The sequence below is a fragment of the Octopus bimaculoides genome, chromosome 20 (genome assembly GCF_046866305.1).
Source record: "Octopus bimaculoides isolate indiv1 chromosome 20, ASM4686630v1, whole genome shotgun sequence".
Taxonomy (NCBI): domain Eukaryota; kingdom Metazoa; phylum Mollusca; class Cephalopoda; order Octopoda; family Octopodidae; genus Octopus; species Octopus bimaculoides.
In genome coordinates this window covers 45,665,925-45,693,033 of record NC_142947.1, presented here as the reverse complement: position 1 = coordinate 45,693,033, position 27,109 = coordinate 45,665,925, and the positions used below count along the sequence as shown (strand labels likewise).

Below are 27,109 nucleotides of genomic sequence, written 5' to 3'. Positions count from 1 at the left end.
CTCATATTTACTTGTTAAGGTTTTTGTGTCCAAAACGTAAGGACCACCAAATCTAAATATTAAATCTGATTAAAATATTTTTAAATACTGCCAATGTTTTCTCCACCCTTTTTAATAACATGTCGTCATTCACTTATTTTACCCAGTCATTGAAATCTGTATCACCTTCATCCCATTGTACATATATTATCCACTTGTTATAATCCTCGAGATTAGCTTTAACCGAACAGATTATATAATCTGTTCGGTTAAAGCTAATCTGGATTAAACTGGTTTTCTTAGCCTGCAGCCTCTGTTGAGTTATGTCAAAGGTACGTCTCGGTTTGACATACTCTCCTGTCACCCACTGGACTTTTTGTGACATAGTTTTGGCTGATAGAACTTGCAGATTTGATCAAATAAGTTTTTTATTCAAAATGAAAATGCTTCCTTTTCATAATCTTGTTAGCAGTTAGGACCCTATATCTTATAAAAGCTGATTACAGAACACAGTCCATTACATATGGTCATTGTTATTGTTTTAATGTCCACTACCAATGCTTGCATGGATTGGATTGAGTTTATTGAAGCAGATTTGTTTGGCCAGCTGCCCTTCCTGTAGTCAACTATCACCTGTTCCCAAGCGAAGTAATATTTCTCCATAACTAGACCTGTTCTCACGGAAGACTATTGGAAATGAAGGACACAGCTTGTATGGCGGTGACACTCATCACACTGTGCCAAGACAAGGAGACATGCACGAGCTTCTTTCAGTTTCTCTCTACCAAATTTGCTCACAAGGCTTTGGCCAGTCTTGCCCATGGTGCCACACAGTTGGATTGAACCCAAAACCATGTGGTTTGGAAGCAAACCTCTTATCCACACAGCCATGCCTGCAGTCATAAAAGATAATTATTATAATTTTTTGAGATTATGAATCTCTTCCTCATTTTTGAATTTTGAATTTTATAATATTTCAACGAATGAAATCTTTACTAATTTTCTTCATTAACATATTTGTTACTGTATTTTTGTTGAAATATGCTGCTTTTGTTTCAATTAATTTTGAAAATAATGAAGGAATTCATAAAATAACTTTAAAATTATTAATCTAGTATTTGGGACACAATTAACATAAAATTTTGATGGAAGATTTTAGATTAGATGATGTTAAATCTTTTGTTACCATATTTCTGTTGAAAGACACTGCTCTTGTTTCACTTAATTTTGAACAAAATGAAGGATTTAGTAAACTGACATGAAATTTTGATGGAAGGTTTTAATTGAAGCCACTTCAAACCTGAAGTTATTATCATATAATCAGAGCAGTCTTTAGTAGATTGGTATCAAATGGCTAAATATTTAAAAAAAAAGAATTCTCTGGAAAATGAGGCTAAGTGTCTCTAAGGTTATGGTTCTGAAATTCTGGTTGTAACATTGTAGATTCAAATGATTTTGTGTCTGAAGATAAGATATATTATCCTGTTTGTTTAAGACATTTTAGTAGAACCCAGCTGCCCCTCTTAATTTGTTATTATTCCCTCAGGGTTATGGGTTAACTAGTTGACTTGTCTGTTAGTTTTCTAATCCCTGAACATTTACAACAAAAGATTCTCTTCTTCACATCAATTCTTGTCTTGTTCTTTCGTCAGATGAAACTGTACACATTACAAGGAAGTATAAAATATCAAACAGACTGTGCCCCCAACAATGGCTACTATCTTGTTCCACTCTATGATAAAGGGGACTTCATCTTGCAAGTTGAACCACCACCAGGTTGGAGTTTTGGTAAGTATCATTAAAGATTGTCTGATCCCTAAAACTGGTCCTTGCCTTCTCTTACTTTTTCTTTCTAGAATAAAGGAGACATCTCTTACAAGTTGAACTTGTGTGAAGGAATTTTGGTGAGAATTCTTGGAGTAACTGAATTGCAAGTTTGTAAACATCCAATGGCCCTTAATGTTTTAAAAGTTATCACCAAACCCTCTCCTTTCTTTCTCTCTTTTCTCTCTCTCTTCCTCTTCGCTATCTCTCTCTCCCAACCGAGGAAGCCATGTATCTCCTCTACTGCCAGACACCCCCTTCTCTTCCTCTACTCACACTCTAACCTCTCATCTCATGGCACAAAGCCACCTTCCTTAATATTACTCACCCCTCGGTCAAGGAGTCTTGTCCTGCAACTTATTCCATGACCTGGCTGGTGCTGGTACCATACAAAAGGCACCCAGTACACTCTCTAAAGGGGTTGGCATGTTAGGAAGGGCATCCAGCCATGGAAACCCTGCCAAAACAAACAACGAAAGCCTGGTGCAGCCTCCAGACTTGCCAGCTCTTGTCATGTCATCCAACCCATACCAGCATGAAAAGAGGACTGTACATGTATGTGTCTATAACCATATGTATGTATATGTGTGTATATCTATATCTATATCTATATATATATATATATGTATTATGTCTGTAGTATTGTATAGGTTTTATATATTGGTAAAAAAGAAAGAAGCCAGAAGTTGGTGAAATACTGTTTATTATTTGTCATGGCTTTAATGTTTTTGTTCTTAAGAGAGATTTTTGAAATGTGTGGAGTCAAACTTTTTGAAAATATCTATGAAGAACACAAGCACTTAATAGTATTTCACCAACTGATGATAATATACGTGTGTGTGTGTGTAGGCTGGCTGTGTGGTTAAGGAGTTTGCTTCCCAACCACATGGTTTGGGTTCAGTCCCTCTGTTTGTCATCCTGGTTACACTATCTTGGGCAAGTGTCTTCTGCTATACCTCTGGGTTGACCAAAGCCTTGGGAGTGGATGTGGTAGAGGAAACCAGTTTTGACCGGTTCTGTGTGTTTCCATTTGTGCTTCCCCAAAAACTGTGAGCTACAACCAGGGATATTGTCATTTCTTCCATCTACAGTTCTTTCACTGGCTTTGGGGCTTTCAAAGATGTCTGAAATAAGAGGTCCCTTGTAATATAGGTTTGAGCTAGTGGCAGGAAGGGCACCCAACTATAAAGCCAGATCTTAATATATTCATCTCATTCATTAATCTAGCAGCCCCTGGCTGCTCCATCATTAGTCAACTGACCTCTATCAACTCCACTGATCTACTGACCCGAAGCAGCTAAACTGATCTATTAACCCCTAGTAACAATAAGAAATAAATGTGAAGTATATTCATGAAAAGGGCAACTAACATTAGAATTCTATCTTTTTCAGAACCAGAATCTGTCCGTTTACATGTTGATGGCAGCACAGACAAATGCAGTTTAGGAGAAGACATAAACTTTCAATTCAAGGGTTTCTCCATCCGTGGAATGGTAAGTCTTGTGTTTCTTCTCTCTAGAATAGTGTTGCTCGATTTGGCACAGTGTGACATGGCTAAACTCTTTGGAATGGTGTGACTCAGTCTCCCCTCTCTTCATGCTACCAATGTGATGATGTACCAAAATTTAAGAGCCGTATGTTCTGGCAGATTTAAACATGAATAGGCTGATCGTTGTTGCTTTTCACCTCCAGAGAATACATCCTGCCTTAAGGTGACATTTGTTCATAACATATGTGATTCATTAATGGAAGGTAACTTTGAGACACTGTGGTGTTTTGACCTCATTGTCTGTCTCATCAGTTGAAGTTACCCTGCCAGATAGAGAAAACTCCATCAACATGAACTTTTGTTAACCGGAATCAGCAAACAACTGATTTACTCCATCAAATAAAGCTCTGTTTGCTTTTTTGTTTTTCTTTTTTCACTGTTTTGTAATTGTTTAAAATATTTTAATCAGACTTTTGTCTACTTTTATCTACACAGGTGTTGAGTAAAGGTGAGAAGACTGGCCCTGGAAATGTGAAACTGAGCCTGATGACTGCTGATGGCTCTGAAGTATTACAGACCACAGTGTCAAAAGAAGCGGATTTGTAAGTGTTTCAATGCATTTTTTTTTTTTGCTTTTTGTACATGTGGACCACTGGTAATAATAATAATAATAATAATAATAATAGTCCATCTGTGACCATCATGTCCTATAGTATACCAGGAACAACCTTGTCCAGAGTGTTTGTCCAACCAGTTGTAACAATATTTGTCTTTTCTGCCAATTTTTTTAATGTAATTGAAATCCTCTCCCTCTTCATTTCTTCACAGTTATTATTTCCGGAAAGTTCTACCAGGAGATTATATTATAAGGGGCCAACATCCCATCTGGAAGTTTGAGAAGGTAAAAGAGAACAAAAAAGTTTTGACTATATATATATATATATATATATATTTGTGTGTGTGTGTGTGTCTGTCTATATCATCTATCTATCTATCTTTCCTTCCTTCCTTCCTTGTTTTGGCATGGTTTCTATGGCTGGATGCCCTTCCTAATGCCAACCACTTTACAGAGTGTGCAGGGTGCTTTTTACATGGTCCAGCACAGTGGCTTTGTATGGCAGCAGAGGTGGTGATGACAACGATGACGACGACGATGATGATTGTGGTTGTCTCCCTTGTCCTTCACATCACTTGCTAATCGTAGACAAACTTCACCATCACATGTATATGAAAACCTGTCCGGATGAAGGAAAACCATTGCTTTGCTGGGAAACAACTAAGGGTCACTAACATGAAGGGAATCTGGCCCTAGAAAAACTCTGCGTCAGCAAATTTCACTTGACCCATGGAAGCATGTCAAAGTGGCCATTAAAACAATGACAATGATGATGATGATATATGTATATAGCATGGCACTCTGTCGGTTACGACGACGAGGGTCCAAGCTGATCCGATCAACGGAACAGCCTGCTCATGAAATTAACATACAAGTGACTGAGCACTCCACAGACACGTGTACCCTTAACGTAGTTCTCGGGGATATTCAGCATGACACAGTGTGACAAGGCTGGCCTTTTGAAATACAGGCACAACAGAAACAGGAAGAAAGAATGAAAGAAAGTTGTGGTGGAAGAGTACAGCAGGGTTCGCCACCACCTCCTGCCGGAGCCTCGTGGGGCTTTAGGTGTTTTCGCTCAATAAACACTCACAATGCCCGGTCTGGGAATCAAAACTGCAATCCTACGACCGTAAGTCCGCTGCCCTAACCACTGGGCCAATGCGCCTCCACTATATGTATATATATATATATATATATATTAAATGAAAGCGTTATATCCCAAATTGAAGCTCTGATTCTAATTGCTTTTGTTGTTCTTTTCTTGCAGTCAGAGATTAAGGTGACAGTTGGTTCCGATAATGTCTTCATCAGTGATGACTTAGTCGTAGCTGGTTATGATGTCAATGTAAGTCAGAACTTTTGTCTTTGAAACTTCATGTTTTAGTGTTCCTATTGGTTTCTTACCACCACCGACACCATCACTACCACCAAGTGCTAGTCTAATACTGGTGGCGGTAGTGGTAAGTCACATCATCATTTTTATTATAACTAGAGTGTTACCCATCTTATAATTGCTAACCTTAGAAGCATACTTTCACCACCATGGATAATATCAGGGAATATTTCTTCAATAGTGTAATACCTCGCCATATCGCAGTTTATTGTTTAAAAGTGCTGTGTATACATATATTGTATGCATGGCACTGAATGTGTTAAACATCTCAATCAATAAATCATTTAAACGATGTGCAAGGGATGAATAGAACATGTAGATGACAGTTGAAATGACACCTGGAACAAGGAAGAGACCTGACACCATGTAAAAAGGAATCATGCCAGGTGACAATAAATAACGAGAGGAACTTTACCAAATTTCTATATAAAAATTATGTGATCACATGATCAAACAGACTTTACAAATGTGCCGCATATACATATATTGTATGCGTTTTCTCATTGAAAAATGAACTGTATACAACTGAAATACTATGCGAATTTGACAAAAACCACCTGTGGCACATGGGACCGATTTACACATTTCCCTTTGGCACTCAATGTGTTAAAAGCTGCCAGTGTCTGCTCAGGCCACCTGGTCAAGCCTCCAGCCATTACCAAATGACTGAGTCTAGCAGCTTTCATTAATTCTTCTTGTTTTTTTCTTTGAGGTTTATTACAAATACCAATTCCTTCTTTTTCCCAACAGGGCCACGTTTTTAGTGAAGGGGAACCTATTAAAGGTGTGAATTTCTTGCTCTATTCTGATACAGTAGACCCACAGGTAAGTCATTGTCTCTCTCTCCCCCCCCCCTGCCCTCTGTAATTTAATTTAATTTCAAATCTTACCCAGGCAGACAGAATTCTTAAAGGCATTTGTTCCAACTCTTATGTTCTGAGTTCAATTCCACTTTGGTTAGCTTGGCCTTTCATCCTTTCAGAATTGATAAAATAAAGTACCTATCAAGTGTTGGGCTCAATGTACCACTCCCACTAAAAAGTGTTGCCTTCTGATAAAATCAGAAGCCATTATTATTATTATTATTATGGCGGCGAGCTGACAGAATTGTTAGCACGCTGGATAAAATGCTTAGTGGTATTTCGCCTGTCCTTACTTCTGAGTTCAAATTCCGCCGAGGTCAGCTTTGCCTTTCATCCTTTCGGGGTCATACATTAAGTACCAGTTGCATACTGGAGTTGATATAATTGACTCCCACCAAAATGGCTGCCCTTGTGGAAAAACTTGAAACTATTATTATCATTATTTGATGTAATCAACTAACCCCATCCTCCAAAATTTCAGGCCTTGTGCCTATAATAGAAAGGATTATTATTATCATTATTTTTATTGTGGTAAAGTGCCACAGAATGAGGTTTCCAATAATTGATGTCTTCCCCTGGGTTGGTGAAATAAAATACTAGTAATAAACTGAGGCTACATCATCAGTTAATTATAAATCCTCTCTTACTAGAATTGGTTTCTTGCCCAGCCCCAGATTACAAACCCCAATGTTTTGCTCTACAGAAATAACTATCTTTTGTTTCTTGTTTTTCTGACTATTTTCAGTTAGTCACAGATTGTGAGAAGACCCCAGTGAAAAGTTTGAAGAATGGTGACAATTCCATATGCCATATGTCCTCAAAAGAAGACGGCACCTTCAACTTTGCCTCTCTTCCAACTGGACAGTATTACTTGGTGAGGATCTTTGACCCGTTTTCAAATGTGTTTGTGCGTGTGTGTGTGTGTGTGGTTAAAAAGATTGCTTTCCAACTATATGGTTCCGGGTTCAGTCCCTCTGTATAGCACCTTGGGCAAGCGTTGTCTATTATAGTCCCAAGTCAAACAATAACTTGTGAGTAGATTTGGTTGGTGAAAAGATGACCCACCTCGCTCATCCAAAGATGACCCTCCTCACTTACCAAGCGAACTTAGTGTGGTTGTTGGTTTAATCACCACCGACCCCACCAATGCACATGGCAGCATCATGTTTTACTTTGTAAAATGTTTGATTTAATGTAATTTATTTGCCTTGGTTTATGTCATGCTGAGATGTTTCAAATAAGGATGAAATGGCACTATAAATGGCTACTTATTACCAAAAAAGAATATTGAATATGTATTTTCTGTGCACTCTGTTTGTTAGTCTTTGAAAATTCAAACTTATAACTCTAGCATGATTTATTGGAAATGATTATCTCCCTTACAATAATTGCCACCAGGGTGACACGCAGTCTTTTGTCTTATATTTGCTTTTCTCTATTTCTCTCTCCTCTTCAGATTCCATTCTATAAAGGAGAACATATCACTTTTGATGTTGTTCCTGAGAAAATGGTCTTCCAAGTGAAACATAATTCTGTGGTATTACCCGTAAGTAACTTTTATTCTCTCTCTCTCTCTCTCTTTAGTTTCTATGACAACCATTCATTATATTCATAATGTTGGCAGATGTAGTTGTTCAAAAATTTGCAGCCAGTAATGGAATCAAACAGACATTGGTAGAAACCAGAGCGTCCTTCATCAGGGTGGATGGCAGACTCTTATCTATCTACTCTGACGAAGGAGGCTCTGGCAACATTATGAAGTAACTCTGAGCCCCAGAAACAGCTGTTGGACTTGTAACACCTTCTCCCCTTTAATTCTTCAAGTCTATGTAATCTGAGTAAGTTTGCTATATAAAAAAAAAAATATATATATATATTCAAACTTGACTGTTTAATATCACAGACATGGGTATGTCATTTGTTTCAAATATTCTGCAAAAGACCATGTCTGGCCATGGGGAAATATTTCTTTACTTGGAAACAAGTAAGTGTTGGGTAGAGGAAGAGCATCCAGCTGTAGAAAATCTGTCTCAATAAACTCTGCCTGACTTATGCAAACATGGAAGCTAACATGATGATGATGTACAATCTAGAGTGATTCAAGTCAATATTGCTTCTCCAATATTCTTTATACACACTGTCCCTCTATTCACCCACAAGGTCACCTAACTTTCAGCAGCTGCTGCAAGGTTAGAATCACATTACAACATTACTCATGGTTTTGCCCTTAACATCAACAACATAAACATTAATTTATTGAAATTTTCTTTCCTCCCTTCTTTTCCAGAAAGAATTCCAAGTTGCTGGATTTTCTGTGAGTGGTCGAATTTTGGATTCTGTTAAGGTAAGAATTAAACACATTTGATTTTTTTTTTCAACTGTTTCAATGGTCATTTCAGAATATTCAAGAACAGTGCTGTTGTTACCTAAAAAAGCATCCATTACACTCTGTAAAGTGGTTGGCATTAGGAAGGGCATCCAGTTATAGAAACTGAGCCAAAACAAGCAACTGGAGCCTGGTGTAGCTTCCAGTCTTGACATCTCCTATCAAATCGTCCAACCCATGCCAGCATGGAAAAACAGACGTTAAATGATGATGATGATGATGATAATGTTGATAAGTAGACCTCAACCTTTTGCGACTCAGTTTCCCCTTTAAGGAATGGTATTTCACAAAACTACTCCCACTTTCACATACAATGTCCATGTTTTGCAAAGAAGAATTTAAAAACCCATCAGATTATTGTAATCCAACAGAAGGTAACTCTGTGAGTGGCTTATTGTCCATGTATTCCTCTAACCCATACTAGCATGGAAAACTGGATGTAAAAATGAGTGCACAAACAAATAAATGTCAGACCTTGGTTTACATCATCATCTCCTATTTCTGTTCACTGATAACATAATGTCTTATCTGTATTTTAACCTTGACAAAGGTTTTTTTTTTTAAATTGTGTTTAAAATATAAATATTGTGCGAGCATAGCTGTGTGGTTGAGAAGCCTGTTTTCCAACCATGTGACATCTTGAGCAAGTGTGTTCTAACATAACCCAGGGCTGACCAAAACCTTATCAGTGGATACGGTAGATGGAAATTGAAATAAGCCTGGTGTGTGTGTGTGTGTGTGTGTGTGTGTGTGTGTCACTGTCTTACACAAACAGTAATTCACTTCCAATATTCTGCGAAACGTATCCAGCAATGGGGGAAACATTACCTGGCTCTGGAACAGATGCGGGTTCGTAACAGAGAGGGTGTCCAGCTGTAGAAAACCTGCCTTAATGAATTCCCTCTAATTTATGCAAGCATAGGAAAGTGAATATTAAAATAATGATGATGTTATGTTTATAATATAAATATTGTACCTGGCTTAATTATTTTATTTCTAACAAGACTGTCAGTCCCTCTAAACACATTGCCCCATGATATCATAATCTCGCAATGCTCCCTGGGAGCCGTTACTGGCCAAGTTAAACACCACTATATTCTGAATCTCTTTTGCATCTTGACTACTAAATTCTGTTATTCTTCCTTCAAAAGGGTTCTGGTATTGGAGGTGCCAAAGTATCGGTTAGCGGCAAACAGATGGCTGTAACAAATGAAGATGGTTCCTACCACTTGGAGAACATGAAAGCTGGTAAATACACCATTCAAGTAATGAGTGAAGATATTTTCTTTGATGAGATTATGTTGAAGATCACCCCTAACACACCCCATCTCCATGACATCATTGCATCAAGGTGAGTTGAATTTTGTTGTCATTTAAATTTGGATGAATTTACAGGTGTTTGTTGATTAGAATTATATCGGTGAAGGTGTGGTTGTGTGGTTAAAGTTGCTTCCCGACCATGTGGTTAAATTTGCTTCCCGACCATGTGGTTTTGGGTTCTGTCCCTCCGGGTGGCACCTTTGGCAAGTGTCTACTATAACCCTGAGCCAACTAAAGATTTGTAGATGGATTTGGTTGATGGAAACTGAAAGAAGCCTATTGTATTTGTCTGGGAGTGTGTATATGTTTGTGTCTTTTCATCTTGACACTGCATAATGGTTGGTGACAGGAAAAGCATCCAGCTGTAGAGAATCTGCCTCACTAAACTCCATGTGACCCGTACAAGCATGGAAAGGAGGACCCATCTTTGCATGGGTCAAACAGAATTTGTTGAGGCAGCTTTTCTATGACTGGATGCTCTTTCTATCACCAACCTTTACCTGTTTCCAAGAAAGGTAATATTTTCCTATGGCCAGACAGGAAACAAACAACAATTTGTGTGATGCTCCAGTCTCAAAGCTTTGATCAGCTTCAGGCTCTGGCAGAATACTTACTCAAGATGCTACACAGTGGAACTGAACCCAAAACTCTGTGGTTGGGAACCGAGCTCCTTAACCACACGACCGCAAGGTTGAAGTAAACAGCAGAAATCTGCAAAAAGTAATAAAATTCCTAAAAAAAAGAAAATGTCCTTTGTTTTTTCCCCCCTCTCGTCACAGGTTCAGTGTGTGTGGTAAAGTGAACATAGATGAAATCCCTAAGGGCTTGGACCACATGGTTTATCAACGTAAGGTCATTGCCTACACTGAAGACAAAGCTGTGAAACTTCTTGCTGTGGACACAGATATGCAAGGACATTTCTGTGCCATGTTTAAATCAGGAAAATATATTTTCAAGGTATTTCTGCTTCTGTCATTTTCTTTTATCCTTTTTCTTCTTTTTCTTTTCTTTCACCTTCTTTCTCCTCTATCTCCTCTCTCTCTTACTCCTTCCTCCCCTCCTTCCTCTCTTGCTCCTCCCTCTCCTCCTTCCTCTCTTGCTTCTCATGCCTTTCCTCCTCCCTCTCTTACTCTGCCCTCTTTCTCCTCCCCCTCTTTCTCCTCTTGCTCCTCCCTCCTTCCTCTCTGCCTCCTCTCTCTCTTCCATCTCCTCCTTCTTCTTTTCAGTCTCCTCCTCCTCCAGAGACTAGTTATTTATTTTCACCACTTCCTTGATGCTGTTTTATATTTAAGATAAATATGTCTATTTAACTGGAATCATTGGAGGAGGTGGAAAGGAGAAGAGGAGTTACTGCTCTCCATTGATTGTATCTTTGTTGCTGTTCGTTTAATTGTAATTTATTGTTGTCATCATTGTCATCATCTGTTTCTAATATGATAAGCTTTACTGCTAGAAGAAAGCCGATGGGGAATCTGGCCGCTGACCACCTCCATAACTTAGATACAAGTTCAGCAATATTGAAAGGAACAAAGTTTTATTGGATGCTCTGATGATTCTGCCAAATGACCCAACGCTGTTATTTATTATTTTTCTAGGCTTTCCTTAGCACTCAAGAAATAAAAGCAGGACTACATTTGTATCCTAGCGAGAAGCTTGTTGTGGTCACCAATAAACCTGTGAAAGATGTTGACTTCTCCCAGTTCCGTGCTAAAGTATCTGGAGTTATTACTTGTATTGGTGAGTGACTTTGCCATTCTATTTTTCCCACTGTTGTTGTTGTTGTTTTCAGATGGGGACCCAAAAGAGATTCGCTCTACTCATGTGAACTTACGGCACTCTGTGAACCAACTGAACATAACCAGCATCCCAGTTTTGACTATATTACTTATAAAATACTCTATCCTTATGTTTTTTTTAATTAGTTAATTTGACCATGTTGACACTTATTTATTAATTTGATCATGTTGACATGTTTTGACACTCCTAATGCATGTTGACATGTTTTGACACTCCTAATGCATGTTGACATGTTTTGACACTCCTAATCCATGTTGACATGTTTTGACACTCCTAATCCATGTTTGACATGATTAATCCTCATCTGACATTGACATGTTTTTTGACACTACACATTCATGATTGACAATGCCTAAACAGGAGCTGATGTTTGACATTGATGTTTGACACTGCTTGTCCATATTTGACAGTAGCTAGTCATTATTTGACCACACTAACACTTTTTTGACACTGCTCATCTAAGTTTTGACAGAGATCCTCTCTTGTAGATTCCTGTTGAGCATTCTTTGACTCGGCTGATCTTTATTTCAGAAAACTGTGGCACTATAGGATTATCTCTGGATCCTATTAGCATGATTGGAGAAGATAAAAAAGTCATAATGGTAAGTAAGGATATCTTTCATCTTAGAAATTGTAGAAAATTTTATTTTCTGTTTCTTAATTTTTTTTTTTGTGTAATCTTGTTGGTCCAGTGTGGAGAGGATGATGAAGCTTCCAAACTTTGGCACAACCATTCTTTTGTTTCTCCAACTCATGACACACCCCATTTAGGGCTTCAATCTGTTACCAGTTCCATTTGCTTGTTCTTCTTTGCTCTATTGCTTAGTATGGAGGTGCAGGCATGGCTGTGTGGTTAAGAAGCTGGTTTCCCAACTATGTGGTTTTGAGTTCAATCCCATTGTGCAGCACCTAGGGCTAATGTCTTCTATGATAGCCCCTGGCCAACTGAAGTTTTCTGAATGGATTTGGTAGATGGAAACTCAAAGAAGCCTGCCATGAGTGTGTGTGTGTGTGTGTGTCTGTGTGTACCCTTGTCTTGACATCACTTGATCACTGTAAATGAGCATCACTGGCGTATAAGTGATGTTGTTTGTTTCTAGTCTTCAATGTAAACATGTCTGGCCATGGAGGAAAAGATGTCTTGTTTGGAAACAGATGAGGGTTGGTGACAGGAAGGGCATTCAGCCATAGGGAATCTGCCTCAGTGAATTCTGTCTGATCCATACAAGCATGGAAAAGTGTTCATTAAATGAATGATGACAGTGTGTGTGTGTGTGTGACACATCTGCTTCAAAAGTATTTTTTAACATAGTATTATCTCTTTCTTCCTATTTCTAGCTAAAAGACTCACCCAAAAAAGCCAGTTTTGAATTTGAGAACATCTTGCCTGGCAAATATAAAGGTAAGAGAATACTGTGTGTTGTTGTTGTTGTCTTTGGTAAACTCTGCTAGATTGGTACTTTGTTGACTCTGGAAGGCTGAAAGACTAAGTTGACTTCACTGGGAATTCACCTAGAAATAGTTCACATTTATTTGGAGCACAGTCTTAGACTATTGTGAGGTCTTTGTGATAAGACGGGGATCAGCCCATTGACGTTGGTACCCCTCCATATTGTAGATAGACTCATGGACAAAGATCTGTAGTTAGATTTTTGGTATGTAATACGGAGAATCCATATACATTTGATTTTTGTACCACAGACTACACCATATGCTTCTGAAATTTAGCTCTGTAATGGAGTTTGTTTCCAGTCCCACTGAATGCCACCTTGAGCAATTGTCTTCTACAGTTACCCTGGGCTAATCAAAGTCTTGTGAGTGAATTTGGTAGATAGACATTGAAAAGAGCCTGTTGTGTGCATGTGTGTTTGTGTGTTTCTATGTCTTGACGTCAAGTACTAACTATAAAACAAATGTCATTATTGTACAAGTTGTGCCATTTGTTTGCAATAATCTCCCCCAAAAAACATGTCTACCCATTATGGTGTTCATGTCCGAAAGGACTTGTGGCTAAACATTGCCTTTTTTGAAAGCATTTGAAGTTTGGGAACAAGAAGAGTATTTGGTTACAGAAAATCTGTTTCAGTAAATCTGATTTGACCAATTCTAGGATGGAACAACAGACATTAAAATGAGCATGATGATAACAATAGTGTGCTAGACTGGATTTGAACCAGGAACCTTGACCATACATACCTATCTATTAGAAAATTGTTGTTGTTGATTAATATTTTACTATTTTCTGGTCCTTAGTGGCTCCTTTACAAGATAACTGGTGTTGGAAGGAAAAGTCACAAGAGATTGAAATCACCAACAAAGATGTGACGGGACTGGAATTCTCCCAGACAGGATTCATATTGAAATGTGGACTTTCCCATGAAATTACTTTGGTCAGTACCATTTTTTTAACACTTCGTTTTGTTTTTTGTTTTGTGTTGTCCAGTTTCTGGTCTTAGCAACAGAGTCTTTGTACCTACTTCTTTCTATTCTTCAAAGTATAATGGTTATATAACAGTTTCCCCATTTCTTTACACTTTTTGGCATTCTTATAGACCTCTTTTAGGTCTTTTGAGTTAGAGAGGTTGAGTAGCAGAGGGTAGACCAAGCAGTGCTCCAGTATGGTCTGCTTCTCCACATTGGCTGGTGGTTTGGCCAGTCTTGTGGCCTCCATCTGACTAAAGGATTGAGTGCAGACAAGGCAGTGTCCAATGGTATGGAATGTTTCTCCACATCTGACCAAAAGGGTTGGATAGCAGAAAGCAAACAAGGCAGTGCTCCAGCAGGGTCTGCATTGGCAGGTAATTGGGCTGGTCTTGTAGTTTCATTTGATGAAAACAACTTTTGATCGTTCCATTCTCATTCTCAGACACTTGAATGTCTTCCACTGAATCCATGATGTTTCTGAGCCAAAGAGGAGGACTTCAGCAAGGAGATTCTCATATCAATTGAAAGGATTTATGTTTTCAAGCTTTTCCATCCGGAATCAGTTTATGTGTATTCATTACTGGGTAGAAGTTCTCCTAGAACCACTGGCCACGTTGAAAGAGATCCAGTCGGCAGCAGAGAGAACCAGCCATTGGATGTGGCTGAAAGGAAATGATAAAACCTGGCTAGAGAGGTGATGGTCCCAAACTGGACTTGAGATCAGATACTAGTCAGTTGAGCCAGTAGCTAGGGCCTCACATCAGCGACGGGAGGAGGGCAGTGTTCTGCAAAGCTGTCGAGAAGAAGGCCCTGAAACCTCCTGGCATCCATTTTGCTGACCAAACTTGCACAAGCCAGCTGCTTCCAAGTTCTCTTGAGTCTCAAGTCTAAATAATGATTTCTTTCCCTTTTTTAAACAGGTACATCATCATCATCATTATCATCATTTAACGTCCGTTTTCCTTGCTGGCATGGGTTGGATGGTTTGACTGAGGTTGGTGTTAGGAAGGGTATCCGGCTGTAGAAACATTGCCTGATCAGATTGGAGTCTGGTGCAGCCGCTGGCTCTCCAGACCTCAGTCAAACCATCCAACCCATGCCAGCATGGAAAACGGACGTTAAATGACGATGATATATGAAATTTTTAATTTAGTTCATAGACTCCCAGTACTACCTTTGCAGACCCCAGGTTGGGAACCACTGGTTTATGTTGTTACAATTTGGAGGTCATATTTTAATAAACAAACCTTACCGATTTTTTTTTTTCCTTTTTCCTTTTTGTCTTCTGTAGAATTTTGCTCATGAGAACAAGGAAGGAAGTGTAGGTTCTTTTGCTTTGAAGAAAGGCACAAACCGATTCTGTCTTTCACAGCCTGGTGTCTACCGTCTCACTACAGATTCGTGCCATAGATTCGAGAAAGACATATATACCTATGACACGTTAGTACCACAGATCTTTATAGATTTTATAAATTTTTCTCTATTTTTTTTCTATCTCTATTGTCTTGGTGTAAGTTCGTAAATCCTGTGTCAGATCTCATCCAATCATTTTAATATTGTTTTATTATCTATTATTGTTTTTTTTTTCATTATTTTGTTATGAATTCTTTTACAGGTCCCATCCGGTGGTTCTCAGTCTGACTGCTGTGAAACATAAAATGGTTGGCATTATTACAACTGAAAAACTGGACAAAACCATTGTTGTGATGTTGAAGTAAGTTGCAGGGGTTTGTCAGTGAAATGAGAGTTTTCATGTGTTGGGTCAACAGGGGGTTTTACAAATGTAGATTTCTTGGAATATAACAGTGATGTTGTCAAGTACTCACGAGTAGGGTAGGGCTTTAAGAGAGCCTTTTTTTTAATTGAGTTGGAAGGAGGACTATAGAAATGAGTTACTCTATGATTGCAGTGGGTTGGGCAGGGCGAGGGTGGTGGCAGTAATTGTGAGCTTTTAGTGTTTATGAGTGGAGTGTGAGTGTGGGCTATTATTAATCCGTTGAAAGTAATCTAAACCTGTGTCTTGTCTTTTCAGGTCTTCGCTCGTGAAAAGTCCAATAGTCATTGGTCCACTTGAGTGTGACAACCCACCAAAGAAAGAGTCCTCGGACAGTGAAGCAACAGGCTCGGACACCCAGTCAGAACCTGCCCAGACCAGTTTTCAATACCATTTCTCTTACTGGGCCAAGTATGTCTATGTTTCTTTATGTTTGTGTGTAAAGTGAATGAATGTGTCTCTAAATGTGGGTCTGATTGTGTGTGTGTGTGTGTGTGTGTGTGTGTGTGTGTGTGTGTGTATGTGAGTGTACGTGCATGTGAATGCATGTATTTATGTTTGTAAGTACATGTATCTGTAAAAAGTGTTCACTGTTACTATGGCAACAGTTTACCATCACATGAATTTCTGCAACACAACTGAACACAACAGTTCACTGTAACACACAGCTGACTAAAGGCATCATTGTTGACTGAAGGTGACCGTTCACTGCATCATGGTTTACTGAAGGCAACTTTACCCTGACACAGTTGACTGAAAGCTACTGTTCACTGTGACCTGGTTGATTGAACACATCAGTTCACTGTGACATGGTTGACTGAGGGTAGCAGTTCATTGTATCTCACTAAACCTTCCATTGCAGGAACAACGAACATCTGGAGATCCAAGTTGCATCTGATGTGTTGCTATTCTCCCCAAATCACATGGAAGTCACTATCCAGGGAGGTGAGTCTGACATCTTTTTCTTTCGTCATCTTCACACTTTATTATTTTTCAATCCAATTTGGTCCATGATAATCTTTTTTCGTTCCAGTTTGGTTCTCCTTCCATTGATCCAAATTTGATGGCTAATTCATTAAATCTTCGATAGAAAAATTGATGTTGTTTATTTATGTGTGTGTGTGTGTGTTGATCCATGCATATCTCCATATTCCTCCTCTCTGTGCTGAAATGTCTTCTTCCTTGTCTCTCTTTCGCAGAAAGCTGTCCTGGAGAAGTGGCCCACTTTGTCGGCAAGGTTGGTATCTTTATCACTGGCAAGATAGAACCAGCTCTCCAAGGGGTCACTGTCGTGGTGTCTTGTGACGATCCTGCTACTATGATACCAACCACATTGTTAACAGATCAGAATGGAGTCTATCGGTAAAATGGCTTTTAGTTTACTTCATTTTAGTCCACCTTTCTACGAGAGAGAGAGAGAGAGAGATGTTATTTAGTTTGAGTTCAGAATTAATCTAGCAAACTCAAGATCTGTCAGTCATGATCTTGTTGTCTTTGCATTGATAATATTCCTTGGGCTGTGGTTCTCGCCCTGAGACCACATGGCCCTTGAGAGTCCATATAAGATTTTTAGGGGTCCATGTAACAAAATAGCAAATTGGGGATCCAAAATAGTATTTTAAGGGCCCTTGATGTAAGCTTCAGATGTATCTCATATTGTTATATATTGCAAGAAACCACCAGGGTTTCTTTCTCTAACATTTTCCATGGTTCAACCTAAACAAGTTAATGTGTGAAAAACGAAATAGGAATTTAGAAAGAAGTTTTTAAACATTGCATGGCTATGGGAGCCGACCAGAATAAAAGAGTAATGAAAGGGGTGCATAGATAAGAAATGGTTGAGAACTCCTGGTCTAGGGCTTCATTATCTGATGTCCTTCTTTTATATAAATGCAGGATTCAATTTAAAGGAGATTCAGCTGTTATTTCTTGTAGGTCCACAAACCTCTTCTGACTTCCTAGTTGGGTTAAAACAGGATCTTGTTATTTTGGCTCCGAATGTTTGTTTGTGAAACGTGAAGAGAACAATGGTGGTGTCTATCTTTAGAATGGAATCTCTGAACTGTAGTGGCAGTATGGTTTCGGGGAAGGTTGCTTGGAGTGTTGCCAGGTATTGTTGTGGCTGTGGTTGTGTGACCTACATTTGCTCTCCTGTCTACCTCACTAAACTAGGACAAATGTCACACATGGCTGGTACGCGTGCACACAAACGTGCACAAACAGGTGTGTGCGCACGCATACACATAACATATGATCTCGTCCATAGATAAACGGATATGATTCCACGCACAGAAACGAAGGCATGCACACATGTTCACTATGCACACACACACACACACATGTTCACTATGCACACACACACACACACATGTTCACTATGCACAGACACACACACACACACGTTCACTATGTACACACACACACACACACATGTTCACTATGCACACACACACACGTTAAAAACACACACACACACACACACACACACACACAAACGTTTTATGTTACTATCTCGCTTTCTATTAAAATCTATCTAATTGCTTGACACACTATAAATAGCAGCTAAATCTCCTTTCAATCACACCCGACAGTACTCTTTTCTGTTTTGTTTTTTTTTTCTAAAAGACACTTTGAACAACGTAGTCCTAGATACACTGTGACTGCATGAATGAGTTGGTGGGGAAGTCTGGAGTGTCTTCAGCCTTACACCTGTTTGATCATGGCTGATCTGGGGTTAAACGACAAGCACACTGCTGTAACACTTTGCTCCCACTGACTCCCCTACCATTCCTATCATTGTTATTTTTTGCTGTAAACTTCCATGCTGCTCATATTTCAGTACAAAGATTACATTGGTGGAGAATTGGCAGGATGGTAAGAGCACGAGAGAAAATGCCTTGTGGTGTTTGTCCTGATTGTCTGCATTTCTGAGTTCAAATTCTGCAGTGGTCAACTTTGCCTTTCATTCTTTTAGGGGTCTGGGTGTGGGGTGGTTTAATAAAATGAAATTCCAGTGCAGGGGTCAGTGTGTTGGCAGAAGGGCTAGAATGTTAGATGAATGGCTTTGTGTTGTATGAGTTCAAACCCTGTTGAGGTCAGCTTTGACTTTCCTCCTTTCAGGGGTGATGTTATTCCATGCTTTCTGATCCATGGTGCTGACTTTGGATCAGAAAGCATGGAATAGCATAATCACATCGTCATCAGAGTCCATCCTCCAGTGGCATTGACATCAGTGTATTGGTCGAGAGGACGGCCACTCCATCCAATCACTAGCTAGGGATTTCAGATTCAGATGATAAAATAGCAGTCTAGGGCAATGACTTGGCAGAGTCAGTAGAGCATCAAATGAGATGCGTTGTAGTCAACAGATGCCATGGAATGTTGTGTCTGACATACTAAGGACTTTGCCAGTTCCTTGCCACCATTCAAGTCTCTCTCTTTCTGTGTGTGTGTGTGTGTGTTTATTTGTACACATTGAAAAAATACACATACATTTATATATATATATATATAAATATACGAGGGGTGCTGAAAAGTCCCTGCCTTTGGGTAAAAGAAAATACAGGAGGATCAGTTAATTATGATTTTATCCAACATATTCCCCTCTCGGGTTCATTTATTGCAGTGGTCCTTCAGTTTTTCTGAGCCCTGTAAAAGAATTCGGAAGGTTGGGCTTCTAAGCCCACCCTTCTTGATACCCTTGAAGCCAGGAATTTTTCAGGACCCCTTTGTATGTGTTAGAAGAAACAGACAAACAATCGTCGTTGATATTTTAAGACCTAATTTAAAACTTATTTAGCTGTTTCACTAACACTCATGAACATATACACTTACATAATTAGTAATAACAAGTTGTATAACCTAATTCTCAGTAATTATTAATAGTTATTATACAACGATCTATATATATAATATGTGTGAAGGCAGGTGGCTCAGTGGTTAGGGCATTCAGCTCACGATTGTCAGGTCGTGAGTTCGATTCCCAGTGACGCATTGTGTCCTTGAGCAAGACACTTTATTTCACATTGCTCCAGTCCACCCAGCTGGCAAAAACGAGTTGTACCTGTAATTCATAAGGGCCGGCCTTGTCACACTCTGTGTCATGCTGAGTCTCCCTGAGAACTATGTTAAGGGTACACGTGTCTGTGGAGTGCTCAGCCACTTGTACGTTAATTTCACAAGCAAGCTGTTCTCATGATCGTATCGGCTGGGACCCTCGTTGTCGTAACTGACAGAGTTCTCCTATATAATATGTAAAATCCTTAATTCATTTATATCCACTCATAAATGTGTTTATTCATGCATAATATTGAGGTATTGCATCAGTAATTCTCTTCTGTTTCTCTCCTGCAGCTTAGGACCTCTTCATGGAGACAAAAAATACAGCGTGGAAGCCTCCAAGACTGGTTATGTATTGACCAAAGACCCACAAAACCCCAACAACTTTAAAGCTCTTCAGCTTGGAGAAATATCTGTCACGGTAAGGTGACAACAGTTTTGTCCTCTCTTTGTAAGAATTGGGGAGTGTTAAAGTAGTGTGGTGTCTTTGCAGTGTAGATAATGGTGGTTGTAGGGGTGAGGAAACTGCGGAAGACCAAGGCAATAATTATTCCCTGTATTAATTGGTGCATTTGGCACAACACCCAAAATGCTTCTGAATTGGAATTGATACTTGCATTGTCGACCTACAGCAAAAGAATGCCATCCTATATTCTACAAGAATCTTAAGAAATCTTCTTGAGATTTGAGGAGACTAGTTGCCAAGCCTCAAGATAAAATACCTGCTAACTTAATCAGCATGTACTAGTGTAATAATAATAATAATAATTTCTTTCCTTCACAGGTTGTTGATGAGAACAATAACTATTTGTCCTCTGTTCTGCTGTCCCTCAGTGGTGACAACCAGTATCGCAGTAATAACCTAATCAAAGAAAATGGTATGATGGTCTTCTCCTCATTGGTAAGTCACCATCAGTGTTCTCTTGCAGTGTTTCTTTTTTGTTTTGTTTTTGCTTTTTGTTCTCTTGTTTTGTTTAGACAAAGTACAATTTCTTCTTTCACATCACTTGCCATGCTTCCTGGCATTGGCAATCAAGGAACTTTCGTGTCCTTCTCTGAAGATTCATGACTTTTCTTGTGAAAAATACAGGAATGATTCCCTCTTGCTTTCTGCCAGTATGTTTACAGTTTACCCTGTTTTGTCTCCTTCTCTGTCCCCTAACCCTTGAGGCACAGGGCCTATTTAACCCTTAAGGTAAGGGGACTGGTTCACATGACACCATGGCATATCCAGTAACTGGTGCATTTGTGTGATACATGTCTGTGGCCCATCCCCTATGTAAATCCTATATGCCTTAGCCAGTTGCTGTTTAACTCCTAACTGCAGCCCTTGACAACTTCAACCATCCAGGTCAGAATACACCTGGAAGAAGTGGGAACTAAGGGGTAACTCCACGCTCTTGAAAACACCTGAACTGATGAACTGGAGCCTTCCTACCAGATGCTGTTTAATGCCTTGCCCAGTGCCACCACCACATACATCACCTCTCCCCTCCTCATCATCATCATCGATTAACGTCTGTTTTCCATGCTGGCATGGATTGGACGGTTTGACTGAGGTCTAGAGAGCCAGTGGCTACACCAAGCTCCAATCTGATCTGGCAGAGTTTCTATAGCTGGATGACCTTCCTAATGTCAACCACTCTGAGAGTTACGTGCCACCGGCACAAGGGCCTGTCAGGCGGTACTATCATCGGCATATAGATATATATATATATATATATATATATCTACCAGCTGGTTTTTGTCCCATTTTACCTTTAACAAGTCAACAATTTGTGGAATGGTATTTTTCTTCTTGCATAGCCAGGTTATGTCTCTTCTTAGCACTAACCTCTCAGTTGTGGATTAAACAATATACATAAGCAGATCGAAATAAATAGACACCCCTCTGTGTGTGTGTATGCATGTATGTATGTAATTAATTCATTTTGCTTATGTGTTCTGATACTAATAACTAGTTATAACTTGTTATAGTTAATGCTTTAGAGTATAAAGCATCAGGTGTGTGTTTTGCTCAAAGACACACCACACACTTGGTACTGTAGTTAGGATTGAACTTACAATGCCATTTTAGCATCACAGCCATTGTGTGTGTGTGTGTGTGTGTGTGTGATGGTGATGATGTATTTATTTTTGTTGTTTTTATTCTGCAGAGTCCTGGACGTTATTTTCTCCGACCCATGATGAAGGAGTATCGTTTTGAACCTGCCACTCAGATGATTAGTGTAGAGGAAGGGACCAGGATCAATGTGAATATCAAGGGATTTCGTGAGGCTTACAGGTAACTATGGCAACAGCAACAATACTAATAATAATAATGTCATCATCATCATCATCTTCACCATCAACTTTATCGCCAGCATCATCAACTTCAGAAATTATGTAGAAGCCTATTGTGTGTATGTGTGTGTGTGTATATGTATATATATGTAGGCGCAGGAGTGGCTGTGTGGTAAGTAGCTTGCTAACCAACCACATGGTTCTGGGTTTAGTCCCACTGCGTGACACCTTGGGCAAGTGTCTTCTATTATAGCCTCAGGCTGACCAAAGCCTTGTGAGTGGATTTGGTAGACGGAAACTGAAAGAAGCCTGTCGTATATATATATATGTGTGTGTGTATCTGTGTTTGTCCTCCCCCACCATCACTTGACAACCAATGTTGGTGTGCTCACGTCCCCGTAACTTAGCGGTTTGGCAAAATAGACTGATAGAATAAGTACTAAGCTCACAAAGAACAAGTCCTGGGGGGCGATTTGTTCGACTAAAGGCGGTGCTCCAGCATGGCTACAGTCAAATGACTGAAACAAGTAAAAGAATAAAAGAATATATATATATCTACATCTGTATCACCGCTAGATTCCTCTATGGCAAGGTTTAATTTGTGTATACAAGTTTAATTTGCGGTCCATGGGAAGAGCCGTTTTAGCGATCCGTCCCGCCCAGCTCTTCGAAACGCCGGTGTTAAAACGGGGGTAGCTGATGAAGAAGAATGTTCTCTATGTGGCTTGTGTGTTTTCTCGTCTACGTTTTGTTTGCAATGTCCTGTACCCAGATATGCACCTATACATACAGACGGATGTCGGTATGCACATACCTGTACGTAGATATGCATATACTCATTTACTATTTGTTTTTATATATATAATATATATATATATATATATATATATATATATATATATATATATATATATATACACACACATATACACACACATGCATAGCGTGCGTGCATGCATGCATTATCAATCACATATACTTAATGTATTTGCTGGTTGGTTGTGATTTGGTGTGGTGGAGAATATTCTCTCAAAAGTGCTGAGTGTTAAAACCTGTAAATGTCACGTGTCACGGACAAGTGAGATAACTCACCTGGCGAGTTTGGAGAAGAGGGATTGAGTGTCCACAAGTGAACTGTGCTCCTTTAGTTGTATAATGGTTCTTATGATAATGGTGATGTCTTGTCCTTGCTTGTGTTACAGTTGCTATGGACGTGTGAGTTCACTGAACGGGGAACCAGAACCAGGAGTTCTTGTTGAAGCTGTCAGCGTGTCTGGTTCGGTCCAATATCAAGAAGAAAGTAAAACCGAACAAGATGGAACCTACCGGATTCGAGGTCTTTCAGTGAGTAGTTCTTTGTTCTTATACTATTTTCAGCGATGTAACTTGTCCTGCAAGTAATTTGATGTGAGAACTTGTGTGTTGGAACTGAAGCAGTTACATTCTAGAAGAACCATTTAAACTGGCCATATCCAGCCCAAATATTCTATACATTTTATGTTCAAACCGGCCAGATCTGGCTTCTCACCCCTACCCTACAATGTCATTCTAAAACTAAACAATCTCATCATTGAAATCTCAAAGCTATGATCCTCTGCGGGACAACTGATATCCTGTATTCTTAAATTAGAGGCTACAAATTGCATCTGCTATTTTATCTGCACAAAAACCAACCTTAGCTGCTGGTTCGTGTTTTTATTGAAATCTTCCAGTCTGACATGAAAATGTTATAATCTGACATCTCATTAACTCTCCTCTAATTAGGGAGAGTTTAAAATTAATTGCTTATTTAATTGTTCCACTGAATTCAGTGGGGAATTGTTTCACCTTGCTAATTAACTGACCATTTATCTATCTGTCTGCCTATTTGTCTATTTGTTTAGCCAAATGTCACCTATAAGATTCAGTTGAAGAAAGTTGAGAATAACCATTTGGAAAGATCAGCACCGAAGTCCAGTCTACATACGGTGGGTATTCCTTATTTTGTCACGGGGTGTGTGCATGTGTATATATAATAATAATAATAATAATAATGATAATAATAATGGTTTCAAATTTTGTCACAAGGGCAGCAATTTTGAGGGAGGGGGATGAGTCAATTACATCGACCCCAGTGCATAACTGGTACTTATTTTATTGACCCTAAAAGGATGAAAGGCAAAGTTGACTTTGGCACAATTGGAACTCAGAACATAAAGAAGGATGAAATGTTGCTAAATATTTTGCCCAGCTTGCCGCCTTAATCATCATCATCATCATCACCATCGTTTAACGTCCGCTTTCCATGCTAGCATGGATTAGACGATTTGACTGAGGACTGGTGAAACCAGATGGCTACACCAGGCTCCAATCTAAATTTGGCAGAGTTTCTACAGCTGGATGCCCTTCCTAACGCCAACCACTCAGAGAGTGTAGTAGGTGCTTTTACGTGTCACCCGCACGAAGGCCAGTCAGGCGATACTGGCAATGGCCACGCTCGAAATGGTGTCTTTTATGTGCCACCCGCACAAGCCAGTCCAGGGGCACTGGCAACGACCTCGCTCGAAAAGATTGAGAGAAATAAATGGCAGGAGAGATGTGTGATGGGACATATTCTTAAGGGACAATGGGGGAGAATATAAATGAAATGAAGGCCATACCAAGGATTGGACAGGGTGAGTGGACAGAGGAGATCAAGGGGTGGGGGTGATTCATGAGAATGGGAAGGGAGACGGATGGAGATGTGGAGAGTGTAGCAGGTGAAGGTGAGGGGTATAGGGGCAGCTCAGAGGGCTGGGGTAGGTTTGTGAGGGCATTGAAAGTGAGTGTATGTGATGGGAGGAGAGGAGCATGCAGAGGTGGGGGGTGATCATGGGTGGAAGAAAGGAAGGAGTTGGAATAGTGTGTTGTGGTGGGGGAGGTGAGGGAACAGATTGTATTGGGGCAAGGCATAAACATAAACGGCTTACCTGTATGCATGTATATATTTACTGGTTTCAAATGTTGGCACAAGGCCAGCAATAATGGGGAGAGGGTTAAGTTGATGACATCAGTCCCAGAGTTCATTGAACCTAAATTTCAGCCTTCCTGGAATTAGAACTCAGAACATCAAGTCGAACGAAATGCACCAAGCATTTTGCCTTGTGTGCTAACGATTCTGCTGCCAGCTCACCTTACACACACATATGTATATATGTAGATATATACACAAAAGCACATAGATATAGACAGGTTTCTATATATTAATACATACATACATATGTGTGTGTGTATGAATATAAATATATTTTTATATATCTATATATACACACCTCTGTATATGTACATACATAGATTTACTATGCGGGTGGTTGATTCAATTCTGAGCAAGAGAAAAGGTTTACGAAATTCATGGACGATGCCTTGTTTTTTGATTTTGTAAGCATGTCAATGGGGGGGTTAGACATATGGAATTCAAAACAGGGGCCGAAGCTTGCTGCTGGAAAGATGGTGGATAATCTTGCGGCTGTCTACAAAGTCAGTTTTGCTGGACATCACCAACGTACGCATACACACACAGAGTTCAATGAGGGAAATCACTGTATGTTTGTAAGACCAGCTATAAATAGTAGCTACAAAACCCTCAAATACAGAAATATGCAAAGACACTGAAACACACACATAGCATGTGTATGTGTGTAACATAACACATGTATGTGTGTGTGTGTGTATGCACCCCCAGTTTGAAATTCACCAGTTTACTTCTACAAACTTCAGTCTGACATTTCAAATCAGGATAGAAATTGTTGAAATATTTGCAACAAATTCAAAATAAAGAAACAGGTTAGAAATTCATTGTTGTAGAACCGAACATGAGAGCAGAGTGTGTAAGCCAATATTATCTTGAATAACATCGATGGACAACATGACTGCCATCTTAGGTGAGGTAGGATCATTTCACTGTATCAGTTTACCCCAGGCGTTTCCATTTATTGTCTCGTTTAAGAAAGGTGATCTTGAATAAATTTAGGGATTGTCAACCTTGAAGGTCTTGATGGTTGTGGTGGTGACTGTGGTAGTGGTGTGTGTGTGTGTGTGAGATGTTGGTGGTGGTGGTGTTGTTGCTGTCATGTAATTTCCCCCAAGCTTGTTCATCAAGTCAGAGAATGCCAGCTACAAATTTGTTGTTCCGTATGTGATTTGAGTGAGGTTTAGCTACTTTTTCTAATAGTCCATGATGGTAGCAAATTGACAGCTTTGCAGTAATTGTTCTGGCTCTCTGTGTTCTGAGATCAAATCCTGCTGAAATCAGGTTTACTTTTCATTCTCTCAGGGTCAATAAATAAAATACAAGACATACCTACCTCACCACGGCACTGCTCTCATTCCATTAAGGGCCCAAGGCAAGGCATTTGACTAAATTGTGGAGGTGGCCAGAGTAGAAATTGGCAGGGTGGTGGTGACATTGGTGCTAGTGGTGGTGGTCATGGTACCTGTCAGAAGGAGAGGTTGGTATTAGTCTAGTTATAGCAGTTTAGCCCCAACTCAGCCCTGATCCATCAAATCTAGAAGCCAAGACATTCCAGCCATGACATACTATTTGGACTAACTTTACACAGCATCTCGCCAGACTGAAAAATATTAAGTACCAGTAATATGTTGGTACTATTCTGCTCACGTAATTATTAGGTTTTGGGGCACCGAGTAAGTTATGGGTATTGTGTTACATTGTCTCACTAATTAATTAGCTTGCATTATGTGCATAAATGTGTATATACATACATGCAATCATATATCGGTGTATATATATATATATACATACATATATATATATGTAAATATATATATATGTGTGTGTGTGTGTGTATGCAAATAATATATAATAAACTTTTGCATTCTCAAGTTTTCAACTAATACGTGTGCTCCTTGTTCCTACACCTG

At 39.4% G+C, this 27,109-nt stretch overlaps 1 protein-coding gene across 1 annotated transcript in view; it reads left to right on the top strand.

The window, feature by feature from the left end:
• The window catches only part of LOC106870420 (BOS complex subunit NOMO1), a 35,827-nt gene that overhangs the window by 3,965 nt on the left and 4,753 nt on the right, over positions 1 to 27,109 (top strand). Inside the window, exons 2-26 of the mRNA XM_014916490.3 lie at positions 1,632 to 1,767; positions 3,196 to 3,296; positions 3,788 to 3,894; positions 4,121 to 4,193; positions 5,179 to 5,256; positions 6,055 to 6,129; positions 6,913 to 7,041; positions 7,624 to 7,713; positions 8,455 to 8,511; positions 9,705 to 9,904; positions 10,653 to 10,830; positions 11,469 to 11,610; positions 12,202 to 12,272; positions 13,009 to 13,072; positions 13,924 to 14,060; positions 15,386 to 15,534; positions 15,710 to 15,808; positions 16,127 to 16,279; positions 16,731 to 16,813; positions 17,068 to 17,230; positions 20,222 to 20,348; positions 20,712 to 20,828; positions 22,084 to 22,211; positions 23,413 to 23,554; positions 24,094 to 24,177. Of these exons, the coding sequence (XP_014771976.2) occupies positions 1,632 to 1,767; positions 3,196 to 3,296; positions 3,788 to 3,894; positions 4,121 to 4,193; positions 5,179 to 5,256; positions 6,055 to 6,129; positions 6,913 to 7,041; positions 7,624 to 7,713; positions 8,455 to 8,511; positions 9,705 to 9,904; positions 10,653 to 10,830; positions 11,469 to 11,610; positions 12,202 to 12,272; positions 13,009 to 13,072; positions 13,924 to 14,060; positions 15,386 to 15,534; positions 15,710 to 15,808; positions 16,127 to 16,279; positions 16,731 to 16,813; positions 17,068 to 17,230; positions 20,222 to 20,348; positions 20,712 to 20,828; positions 22,084 to 22,211; positions 23,413 to 23,554; positions 24,094 to 24,177 (2,883 nt within the window). The remainder of the gene's footprint in view (positions 1 to 1,631; positions 1,768 to 3,195; positions 3,297 to 3,787; positions 3,895 to 4,120; positions 4,194 to 5,178; positions 5,257 to 6,054; positions 6,130 to 6,912; positions 7,042 to 7,623; positions 7,714 to 8,454; positions 8,512 to 9,704; positions 9,905 to 10,652; positions 10,831 to 11,468; positions 11,611 to 12,201; positions 12,273 to 13,008; positions 13,073 to 13,923; positions 14,061 to 15,385; positions 15,535 to 15,709; positions 15,809 to 16,126; positions 16,280 to 16,730; positions 16,814 to 17,067; positions 17,231 to 20,221; positions 20,349 to 20,711; positions 20,829 to 22,083; positions 22,212 to 23,412; positions 23,555 to 24,093; positions 24,178 to 27,109) is intronic.